Source organism: Lathyrus oleraceus, chromosome 7, assembly GCF_024323335.1.
Source record: "Lathyrus oleraceus cultivar Zhongwan6 chromosome 7, CAAS_Psat_ZW6_1.0, whole genome shotgun sequence".
NCBI lineage: Eukaryota > Viridiplantae > Streptophyta > Magnoliopsida > Fabales > Fabaceae > Lathyrus > Lathyrus oleraceus.
Window position 1 is genome coordinate 52,200,070 of NC_066585.1, and position 12,225 is coordinate 52,212,294.

At 34.7% G+C, this 12,225-nt stretch overlaps 2 protein-coding genes across 3 annotated transcripts; one reads left to right on the forward strand and one right to left on the reverse strand.

Moving 5' to 3' along the window:
• Positions 1-3,814: 3,814 nt before the first annotated feature.
• LOC127100516 (protein LURP-one-related 17) lies at positions 3,815-4,872 on the forward strand. The gene is made up of 2 exons (XM_051037729.1): positions 3,815-4,259; positions 4,350-4,872. Exons 1-2 carry the CDS (start codon positions 3,966-3,968, stop codon positions 4,749-4,751), a joined length of 696 nt encoding a protein of 231 aa, XP_050893686.1. The 5' UTR covers positions 3,815-3,965; the 3' UTR covers positions 4,752-4,872.
• LOC127100514 (uncharacterized) lies at positions 4,848-10,235 on the reverse strand. 2 transcript variants are annotated; one of them, XM_051037727.1, is made up of 7 exons: positions 9,894-10,235; positions 8,565-8,903; positions 8,319-8,474; positions 6,981-7,318; positions 6,241-6,748; positions 5,697-5,729; positions 4,848-5,553 (listed from the first exon to the last, which is right to left on the reverse strand). In XM_051037727.1, exons 1-7 carry the CDS (start codon positions 9,997-9,999, stop codon positions 5,033-5,035), a joined length of 2,001 nt encoding a protein of 666 aa, XP_050893684.1. In that variant the 5' UTR covers positions 10,000-10,235; the 3' UTR covers positions 4,848-5,032. The 2 variants fall into 2 exon arrangements, with proteins under 2 accessions (XP_050893684.1, XP_050893685.1); XM_051037728.1 differs by lacking the exon at positions 5,697-5,729.
• Positions 10,236-12,225: the final 1,990 nt, after the last annotated feature.

Sequence of the window (12,225 nt, forward strand, 5' to 3'; positions counted from 1 at the left end):
GATATCTAACAAGTATCAGACCACCTCTTCCTAACGCAATTCTGGTTGGCAGAATAGTAGGATTGAGAAAAGCTACCCAAATGTAGAGGGCCTCAGATTGTTGTTTTAGGGAAAGATGTGCAAATCCTCTTTTAAACCAAGTTGGCCCATAACTTTGACTGACAAAAGGGGCCATAGAGGGGACAAAATGTTGCATTTTTGCATACATGAAGAAGTATTTCTTGAAGGTTGCGTCCGTTGGAAGGTCAGTATCTTCTTGAGTAATTAGAACAAGCCTAATGGCTTTGACCCGTCTTTCTTTGACCTATTTTTTTAAGTCAGAAGGGATGCTAACCCTTAGAGAAGGTTCAAAGGTGGCACTGAGTCATAATTGTAGAAGCCACGTAGTTTCAGAGATCATAAACTTTTGATTTGGGGTGGTTAAGGATTTTAGGTCATACGAAGCCAACCCAATAACTTCATAAATGGAACCTAAAATTAGCTTTCTAAGGCATATGTTCTTCCCCTAATGGATTTGGGTCGCCAAAGATATGAACTTCTTGCCTACCTGCGGAGAGCTATAATAGAAGACAAAATGGGATAATCAAAAAGTGAGGAAAGCAATGTCCTCATAGTCGAAGACTTCTTCATGTTGATCTTTGTATTGATATTTGATGTAGTTATAATAGCTTGTACGTGGAAAAGATAAGTTTGGTTGGGTTTTATTTTGGAGAGAAGGGTCAAAGGTTTCATCGGTGGGTCGAACAACAGTGATGGCAGCTACGTCGAAGAGGGTCGGAGTTACCATTCCAAAATGAAGGTGAAAGTTGTTAGTTAAGCCTTCCCAATAGAAAAGGGATGAAATAATCATGTTGACATTATACTTGGGGTCAACTCTAGACAATTGGATCAGTTTATAGATACCTTGGTTTTTCCATAATTGTTCCTTTTTCTTCTCTACTTTATTTAACCAGTTGATGTAAACCTCATTTTTAGGTAGTGGGGGAGGAATGGAAAACACGTTGGGGTGAACTCATGCATCCTGACTATTAGGTTTTATCTTGAAACTCTCAGGGTTTACAGTGTTGATAGAAAGGGAAAAACTTCTTTAGTTGTTCAGGTTTTTCAGAAGATCTAGGAAATGGACCCAAGAATGTGTGAACAACACCTGAAATAGAGAAAGGGATCAATACCTCAGAAGCCCGGATCATGAATTTTTCTTCCTCCATTGGTGGTTCAGGGATGTAGGTACGACCACTAAGAAGAGTAGGGGCGGTAACTTTATAAGCAAGAGGGGTTGGAAGTTATTGTGTTAAAGTAGAAGAAGAAGCTATTGTTTCAGAATTTTGATGGAGGAACGAAAATGTAAGTTTGCAAAGTTTAAGGTTTTTAGGGTTTTGAAGAAAAAGATGGTCTTAGAAAAGGAAAAAGAAATAATTAGGGTGTATAATGTTCCATGGTCTCTCTTGAGTCTGGACAGTTGGCGCTTGATTTTTATGATTTAAAATCAATTAAATAATTTATTTATTGTGATTTAATCTTGTGGGTCACGATTGCCTAGGAAATCAGAGTAATGATGGCTAACCGCACACAATTTTAGTGACGTACGATTTGGTAAAGTGTTCATGATGATTATGACATATGCATAACACCTTAAGCAGTGTCGAGAAATTAATAAAAATGTCACATTTTTGTCATCTTGTGCATATGATCGAAAGTGGAATTTTATGGGGGTATCTGTTAGTCTGAAAATTTTGGTGTAGTATTTCGAAAATAAAAATGTGATATAAGGGTACGAGATTGATAAGTATAAAATAACCTAGCTATAGTTTCGACATTTTGGTAACTTCGACTAAAGGGGTGAGTTCGACTCGCTTATCAAATATTTTAGGACTTAGTCTATTTCTTAGTTCAAGCTTTAGATAACCTAAAAACCTGCCAAACCTGGTTTAGAAAAATCTCATGAACAGATCCACAATATTAGGATCACTCTTTCTTCAATACATGTTCAGAATCTCGAAAAGGTTTATGATGATTTGGCATATTTGATAGAAACATAGATGAGATAAACTCACAAGCTAAATACGAGTATTTAAATCATTTTGACGATATGCTCCAAGGTTTGACAGAGGAAACTTTTGACATAAGCAATTAGGAGATTTAAAAGACACTTTAAAACAACAATAGCGGTTCAAAACAGTTCAAATGTCGAAGACACGTGGAAGCAGACTAGAAGGCTGAAGCCCAGGTAAGGGAGTACGTGTCGATTTCTACGAAGATAACTGTTATTCGCAGTTGAAATTGTAATAATATATAAGACGAGTTAAGTCATATACACATGAGTCACAAAATTCCTTAAGTATTCTCTATAGAACTTAAATATCCAAGTCACAGAGAGAAAAGAGTTTGTGAGAAGATGTATGAATCTACGTCCTTTATTTTAATTCTTTAAATTTGAAATATTTACCTGAATGATTTTTATGTTCTTTGTTTATTCCTATTTTAAAGCAACATTATCCTAATTTAGAGTTTACATATAAATTCTCGACATTCAAACATCAATATTCAAAGAACAAATGTATTTTCTCAAATATTTTGTACAATATATCCTAAAGTTCTTTTGAGTTTAATCCTAAAAGTAAACGAAAAATACTGATTTGATTTAACAAAATGGTATACAAACTCATAATGAGGCTTGAAAAGGTAAGAGACATGTTTGTTACTCGAACCACGTCCCAAACTTGATCAGAAATAATGTGGGCATTATCCATGAATCGATTTATATAATGCAATTATCAGGAGTAAAACATAAGCATACGCAATTATTTAATTCCAACAAAAGAGAATTTAACTATTTTTCCGTCATAGTAACTTTACAAAAGTGAAATATATGATGAGATTGTCTCAAGAATGATCCATCAAGATGTCTTATGTATCAAACTCGAACTACTCGGAAAAACTCTCTATATAACTCTCTCAATGTCTATGTATTTTTGCCTCAATAAAATTTTGAATTATGCCAAATTACCTCAATTGATGCCTATTTATAATAAGCAACATAAAACATCATTCTCCGACTGAACAACAATATCAGTGATCCTGTCTAACAACGTTTTAAAACCGCAGAACTCTAATTAGACATTCCTCTAAGACGTGTTCACTCCTAATCCTTTTGTCTCACCCCTAATCCGTTTTGTCTCATAAGATTTGAACGACCGACCTGAATTCTTAGATATTGGACCAAATTGGACCACTTGAACAAATCTTTTATAAACTATCAGGCAAAGCATTGTAAGTTATCTAAAAGAATAAAACAGCTGCCCTTATTTCCTACCCCAAAAAAATAAGAAGCTATAGGGATACCACTAGTAGCAGGATGCGTATAGCGGATATTTTAATAAAATATCATAAATGTAGAGAATAGTTTCTTGAATTCTTATCATCATCAACGGTTTATAGTAACTTTCACAATTGAACCTCTTCACTAACTATGACTAATTTATGAATTCTTTCACATCAAAGTCCAAATAAAAAATAAATAAAAAAACCTAATCATCACATGAAGATGACCTATAATAATTTTATAAATCTACTACACATTAACCTTTTAGCCGTCTTAATCCGTACCTCACATTATTTCTTAAAGCTCCTTAATGATTCTAAATTACAACTTGTGAAAAACAAAGGAACATAGATGAAGAAGCACAATGCATGTGGTCCTAGTAGACAGTAAAACGTTTGATAAAGACACACTTCAACATTCCGTGTCTATTCTTTCTTCCCGAATTCCCGTGTGCTTAACCGCTAGTCCACACCCTATGAGCATTGTTGTGGACCAACTTGCTTGCATCGTCATTGTTTTTTTAACCTTAGAAAAAACACACGATAAGTGTGAACACGCGCATATATACATTGTTGATGCCACAAAGTGTTAAATACTAAGATCATAGCCTCATAGGACAAAGAAACAGAGAGAGAAAAGATTCATGAAGGTGTTTCCTAGGTTTAAGTTTCTGTCGAGAGCAGTGGTTCATGAAGAAAACCAAGGTGAACATGTTTTGGGGAGGAACATGTATCCTATTGTAAGAAAAGAAGCAAGTTTGTGTTTATCGTCACTCACGGTTTGGAAAAAATCGCTTCTGATGAATTGTAAAGGTTTCACTGTTATTGATTCGAATGGTAACCTTGTATATCGTGTTGATAATTACTCTTTGCACCCCCAAGAGCTTGTTCTTATGGATGCTTCTGGAAACTCTCTCCTCACCATGCGTCGCCACAGGGTATAACATCACTTCCCTTCATTTTATTTGATATAACTCATACATAAAATGGCATTTAAGATCTTATGTTGTTATGGTTTTTGGTTGCAGAAGCTTGGATTGGTAGACAATTGGTGTGTGTATGAAGGGGATTTGGGGAACCATCGTACGAGGAGAACAAGAACATGTAGGACAAAAAAGAGTCCGGTTTGTTGTGTAACCAAGAGTGTAAATATTTTAAACGGCAATTCCAATGTTCAAGCATATGTGTACCGTGTAGCTTCTGGCTCAGATAATCGTCGCGCGGCGTTTACGGTTGAAGGTTCATATGCACAAAGAACGTGTAAGGTGTTGGATGAGTGCAAGAAAGCTGTAGCTGAAATCAAAAGAAAAGAGACCAATACCAAGGATGTGTCTTTTGGGGTTGAGATTTTTCAGTTAGTTGTTCATCCAGGGTTTGATCCTGGTTTTGCTATGGCACTTGTTTTAGTACTTGATCAAATGTTTTCATAACATACTTCATATAGAGTAGTAATATATAATATTACATTTATGACTATGTTATAAATGAAAACTTATTATGTTCTTCCATATGAAATAGCACAGAGAAAGCAATGAATTCTGCTGTTTTATACACCTGTGTTTAAATGTTACAACATCTAAATCATGTTTTGCCCTTGGACGAAACACTGGCAACAAATTCATTGCAGTCACAACATAATAATAAATATATATACAAAGAGCCTAAACATTTGCTAATCACACTACAGCTACAGCTTCTAGCTGCTGATTGTTCAATCTGACTTGTCTCTTCCCCTTTTCCAATCCATCAATACGAATTTTCCACCATCATAAGCCTTATCCAAATCCCTTGCAGGTGGGGGCATCATCATACAATGTTGCTGCTTTACAGTGCTTGCATTTGTATTTGTACGTTTGTTTTCTACAATCGAGTTCCTAACTAGTTTGCTGGGTAATGATGATCTACCTGATTTTGAAGTTGGCCACGGACAGCCTCCTCCTTTCTTTACATTATTGGAGTGACCGCCATTCTTATTATCGACTGTTGAAAGCCTTGGCTTCTTTGAGGGCGTGGGCGTTATCTGCTCCACTTTTCTGGCCACCATGTTAGATCCAACCAGTGAAACTGGCGCTGAAGGCGCGTCTTCATGTTTCTCATTCGACTTTAAATAGCAAGTTTTCATGGCCTTATGTGAAGGTTTCCTTTGCCATCTTAAAATTCCATCTGAGCTTTGCCTTTGTGACCGAGTTTTAATTTCACACAGAGTCTGTGCAGCAGCTAATACTGTCTCATCTGTTGCAAACAAAAATGTTAAGCAGGACGGATTGTTACAAGCAATTTCAGCGACTTATTTAGGTAAAAGAAAACACCATGTACAGAAAAATTCAAACAAGTATCCACTTGCAAAGGATGTGTTTTACTCAATAAGATCTTACCATTTTCTTTAGTATCAACTTGGCCTCCAGATTCTGCAGTTTCAGGATACAGATTAGTCAGATGATCCCACCAAAAGGAGAAAGTGACGGGTGATAGGATAGGGGCAAGGAAATTAGTGAACCTCCATTTTCATTCTCAACCTTAACAAGTGTCATCATATATATTAGTCCCTACACCCTCTGGTCACTATTATGGGTGAATTTTACTTTTTTGGTTCATTCAAAAATTGATGTAGCTGGATTATATATGGACTAGATACATCAATATGGACAAGATACATCAATGGTTAAATGAACCAAAAAAAATCAATGGTTAAATGAACCAAAAAAAATCAATTTTGTTTATAATAATGACCGGAGGGTGTACACTATAGAAACATGAATAGGAGTTCTTGGCTAATATTTTTCTCGGAAACTTCAATTCGCAATCTATGTTTTAGTCCAGGGACCAATTATGATAACATGCGCTGAAGTTGGGGATGGAAAAAGGTTCACCCAAAGAAAAAAAGAGATAGACAAATTTAGGTAGCATGACGTATTTTACCTGTGTTAACCTGAAAATCTTTAGAACATGATACAGATGACGAAGAATCCAACCGACGGAAAGGAAGACTAGCAAAAAAAGATTGAATAAGTTTGCTGTCTGAGTTTCCAGATGAAGGAACAAGGCTCTCATCATAACTGAATGAATCGAGGTCTGTGAACGAACTGCGATCAATATCTGTAGAGCTAGCAATGAGACCTATCTTTGCCCATTTACCTCGGCACGTACTTCTACTTGTTGATAACTTAGCTGTGTCGGAATTAGTTCTACAATTGCCACCAAAAGCATGTGACCATGGGAAGGATGGCAAGCTTGGTCGACGAGATACCTGCTTGCCTGAACGTAGATCATTACTACTCTTTGTACTAATCGCAAGTTTGGAGACTTCAATCAGCAAAGACTCAAATTCTCGGAACGGGTGTAGTGCAATCTGTTCTAATACATCCTTAGGTTGACATAATGGAAAGTCAAGCGGACTAGCTTTACAATCTGTTTCGCTACAAGGATCCTGGATGTCAAGCGCTAGTAAGTACAAAATCACATTAACATTACATACACATAAATCATCAGTAGACATAAATTATTTTAAGCATAAATGACCAAGCACATGTTGTAAGTTCCTTTTAGTGATCAAAGAAGTCAAATATGGTGGTGCAGCCTTCATGAGCAGTGCACTAAATTCAAATTTTATTTTATCACAACGCAAACTGAATGTAAGCTTGAAACCATTTCATACTGACCTTCTGACATGAAGACATATCTGTTGAGCAAGACTGCTCTTTATCTTCATTTACATCGTTTTCTACTGCACAAATTGAACTAAATTGAGAAGTGGACATTTTCTTGTTGGAGGAGCAATCCATCTCCATGTTTTGAGACTGAATGGGTTTCGGGGACTGAATGATAGAGCAAGCCTTTCTAACTGAACTCAAAAAACTTTCATTGTTATTTGATGCTTTCTTCCCCTTATCTTTGCTTATAATAGGACAGTCAAATGTGCCCTTAAGAAGCTCATCCAACGGGGGTTCATCCATGAGATTTGTGACATCATGAAAATCATGTTTCAGACCATACAAACCTGGCGAATACATAGCACCAGCTTTAAACTCTAAATATAGTATCAATAAAACGAAAGAGTATATTTGTTACTTATAGGTTAATGATGCCATGACAGTATAGGAAGGTGGTACAAAATCAGTAGTATTTAGGAAACTGTTATTTTGATATGCTCGAAAAAAAAGTTGGCTTATAAATTAAAACTTTGAACTTGAATTAAAAATAAATAAATGACACTAAAGTTTATCAAAAATAACTGAACAAATAATATAGTAAAAGTGACACTGATTTCAAGATTCAAGAAAAATAGTACAACAAGGAAAATTTTCTTGAGAAAACAAGGCATTACTGTAAAATATAGTGGTTAAAATTCATTCTTAAAAGCAATATAAAAATGTTTGATAGCTTTAAGCAGGATAAGCAGATGATGAAAACAGACATATGGCTTTTTGACTGGGTAATCTGGGATTCTTTTCAATTGAAAAACACAATAGCATTTGGTCATCTCCTCTCATACTGTTTCACCCTCACTGATAAGTTGCAGCTCGCCGATGAGTTTTCATGAATATACTATGAACTATATAAATGCATAAAAATTTAAAAAACAGCGGCGGCAATTTCGTTCTTTCCTATCCCACTACAGCGTTTTGGGTATCAGTTGCTGCTGTCCAGGATTGATAACACTCCTAAAAACAAAGCCACAGATGTGCTTTGAACTTTATTATATTTTGAAAAGAAAAAATTGCCTAGACAATTACAAGCAATAGTCAATGAGACAACTTTAGATGGGTTTGGCCCAAACATTAAATGGAACAACCTGAATTGTCTTATAGCTTGACTAATTAATGCTACAGAGTACAGATTCATAAATCTATAACAAAAAAAAGGGCTAAATGAGTAGCAAGCTATATATTGAATCACTCAAACACAATATGATAGAAGCAGAGTAAATAAATGTGAATAAAAAATTTATGAAGAAAGGGAAACTGAGCACCATAGCTCTAATAATTACATTTACATACCAAAAAAGTTGTTCCCTCCATTAGAAGAACTGAAGATTGAGGTACCCATTTTCATAGAGGATGACTCAAATTTAGCCTTTGACGAAGGCACTTTAAAGTTCTTCTTATCACCGCGCTTGCTATTATTTCCCTTTTGCTTTGGTAATGGACTTTTCTCTGTACCAAAAGAAAATCAAAATCGTGAGAAAACAAGTTAAGAGCATATAGACAGACAGCCATCGATTGTTTGTTAGAAGAAAATAATACCTGGAGAAGTACACTTTAGATTATTCGATCCAAGCTTGTCAAAACTATCCTTTGACTCTTCAGTTCCATTAAGGCTTGTATAATCTTCTGATTGGGACATCCGTGGTCTTTTCGAACCTGAACTGTTACTCCTATTAGATTTTGATGATTTACGTTGCAACGGTACACCTTCCATTGTGGAAGTAATTAGACCACAATTTTTGCCATTACCACTGAGCTTATTTTTGACCAAATCTTCGCACTTGATATGGGGAAGCTGATTGGAACTCTTACATGGTTGAGTCTTTAGAAATTCATTACAGGAAGAAAACTCAGCAGAATTTTTCATATTTGCAACATCTAGCATAACATCATCCAATAGTCAATACAAAAGAAAAAGAGATAACGAGCATATCAAAAGTTAAGAAAAACAGCAACACGAATAAGCCAAACAACCTAAAAAGGATAATTCAGCCGTTGCGACCTACATGAAACAAATAACTTTATACGGCATTCACCCCATAGATTTATCAACGTAGCACGGGAAGAAAAGTCAAGACAGTTAAAGTAACAACTGTTTCAGAAAGTAGGAGTCTCCGCCACTAACCAAGAACACTCGTAAGATTTATCACAGCACCCATCATTTAACTAACAAATACACATAGCAAGCAAAGCATATTATAATATGAAGCACCAACAGAGACACCGAACATGACACTGACACTTAAGCACAGACACTTGCACTTAAGCACACCGATAATAATTTAACAAAATTGAATAAATGAATGTAACTACACGTGTCAGTGTCGAACAATAACACTAGCGTAACACTAGCATGCGGTGCTAAATATATATCATATACATTTCATTAACCGGCATAGTAACAACTAGATAGATGTGCACTTATGCAAGATCAAGTTCAGGCTTTCCTTAAATCTAACTCAAAAAACTGAATAATGGATCAAGAAAACTATCTCAGTCACAATTAGAGCACTCACTCATGAACAGGTTCGTTTTCAGTTAACAAAGTACCAAAATTCATGAATACCGGAAGAATAACTCATCATAAATTATATATAATTTAAAAAAAAAACAATTTTGAATCCCAATTTATCACATAAACTAGCTTTACCCAATCTTAAAATTCACACTACTTCAGTAAACCAAAAAAATCGTTTCTTTTTCATAAATTTAAAGAGTGCCGTCAATTAAACAACAGAATATCATAGATAATGACAGAGAGATTCATGTACATGTAATAATTAAAAAAAATATATAAAAAAAAGAACAACCTAAACTTGAGAAATTGGACTAAGAATGAAATTGAGAAAACGAAAACGAGTAACGAACCATTTTGGAAGGAATTAGAGTGAGCGGGTCTGCCAAAACCCTCGGATCCCATGAATTGAGGCAACCGTTGGAAGGGAAATTCAGTTAATTGGAAAGAAAACAGCATAGAAGAGAAACCCTAAACCCTTTCAACCCCTTTGTGTTGTTGATGATGAATAGAGAAAGTGAAGAGAGGTTGGTAGAGAAGAGAGACATGGTTGTTGTTGTTGCGGCTGTTGAAAGTGTTTTAGGGCAAAATGAAGAGATTGAGAGATGGTATATATAGTTTTTGGGAAATCATCTACTGCCTTCTCATATAGTCCGTCCGTTTGGAATATTCCGGTGAGCCCAATCTTTCATTATTTTTTTTATTTTTCTCTTCTTTTTTTAGTTTGCTTTTGACGTGGCGTTATCCATTTTAATGCTGCTCTAAATATGAGCAAAATAAATATTATATACATGTAACAAATGGCTTATTTAAATTATGCCTTGTTCTCTGATAAAATTTGTTGATTTTAATTGTAAATTTAGTATTGTTTAAAATGTTTTTATTAATTATATTTAGAAGAGTATTCGAATGAAGTGAAAATTAGTTACTCCCTCTGTTTTTTTTTAAATGTTATTTTTTTGACTTTTTATAAATAATAAGGAAACTAATCATTATTGTTACTTTTTAAACAATAATTCTTCTTTTACCTATAATACCCTTAATTATTTATTACATTCACTTTACTTTTTCTCTCTCTGCAATCATTATCTATGGGTAATTTTGACAAAATTATAATTAATACTACATTGAACTTTGCAAGTGACAATTAAAAAGAAACAAATTTTTTGCATGAAAGTGACACTTATAAAGGAACGGAGGGAGTAATAAATAAAGTTAGAGAAAAAAGATTATGCACTGACAATGTAAAATATTTTTACATTGTCAATCAATCAGAGACGTGCATCCCGTCAAATCATACATTTAATTTTAAAATACTGGTATAACATGACAGAACGTTATAATTCTATTGAATGATGGTGTAAAAAAAGTTTACACTGACATGCACTACCTTTAATCTCATAAAGTTATAGTAGTGAAAAAAAAATAGTAAAGAATTTATTGGTTCGTAAAGAGACGTTTAATTTGAGATAAAAAAAGATGCAAATGACACATATTTTATGAGCCAAGGAGAATAATAATGTAATATATGCAATTCTTTTGTGATAAATAGATATTTTTAATACATATAATCGGTCAAGTGATTGAGTTTGAATAATTATTCAATTCTATTAAAGGGTTTTTGATTGAAAAATCATTGATTAAAATTTAGGGTTATATGATTTTTTATTTTATGTTATTTATGCGATTAATCTCTCAATTTTAAATTTAAATAGTTTATGGTTTATTATATTATTATATTTAAAATTGACTTGTATTTTTTTAAAAATATATCAGTTATGAAATGTGATAAATTATCGTATATGAATATTTTGTAAAACTATAAAGATTTAAAATATAAGTTATATGTTATTGTAGTGTTATATTTGCAAACAGTCTTGTCTAGGGCAATGCCCTAGGACCGTCATAGGAGAAAGCGACAGCATGAGGTTGCATGAAGGCAGGTATCGCCTCACCCTTAAGTCTCACTCGCTCATGGAGGAAAAAATATGGGATAAGACGTGTCTTGGAGATAGAGAAAGTTAGAGTTATTACCGACTCATGTCTACCTTGGAAATATGCAACGGTCCACCATTTGACTAGGTAGGCAGTGAACTTTCTCGACGAAACCCTAAGTGATGGAAACTTCTATAAATACATAACCCATCAATGGGATAAAGGACAGACTTTAGGTCATACACTTTCAACTACCCAAAGAGCATTACACTCCTAGCAGTTATAACACATTATCAACCTAACTGTCTATCTGCAACCTAGTTGCGCCAGCCACCAACATGGTCTCTCACCTCACGTGAGTCGATCCCTTAAACGGCATAAAAAAAGCATTGTACCAGGCTTCTCGTCGCCGTGAGCAAGCCCTTACTACCCAAATTGTTATATACTCGCTAAGGCCTCTGACTCTCCCTGACCTTATAGGGGAAACACACACCTTGTACTTTTTGAAAAGTATAGTGGCACCTAATTTGGATCCCCGATAAAACTAACCTAGGTCACATCTGAAATTCTGGTATCAGATATGAGATGTCAAAGGTAATGTCATGACATTAATATCTGAACAATATAAACAGGATAAAAGATAAAGAACAGTAATACAAGTGACACAAGCAATTGTTAACCCAGTTCGGTGCAAACTCACCTACGTCTGGGGGCTACCAAGCCAGAAACTAAATCCACTAAACAGAATTA

Bases quoted from the DNA above. Each gene is read 5' to 3' on its own strand.
- LOC127100516 (XM_051037729.1), top strand. From the start codon at position 3,966: ATGAAGGTGTTTCCTAGGTTTAAGTTTCTGTCGAGAGCAGTGGTTCAT. The intron at 4,260-4,349 runs GTATAACATCAC...TTTTGGTTGCAG, and splicing joins TCACCATGCGTCGCCACAGG to AAGCTTGGATTGGTAGACAA.
- LOC127100514 (XM_051037727.1), bottom strand. From the start codon at position 9,999: ATGCTGTTTTCTTTCCAATTAACTGAATTTCCCTTCCAACGGTTGCCT. The intron at 7,319-8,318 runs GTATGTAAATGT...TGTATTCGCCAG, and splicing joins TGGAGGGAACAACTTTTTTG to GTTTGTATGGTCTGAAACAT. The intron at 6,749-6,980 runs GTCAGTATGAAA...CTTGACATCCAG, and splicing joins ATATGTCTTCATGTCAGAAG to GATCCTTGTAGCGAAACAGA.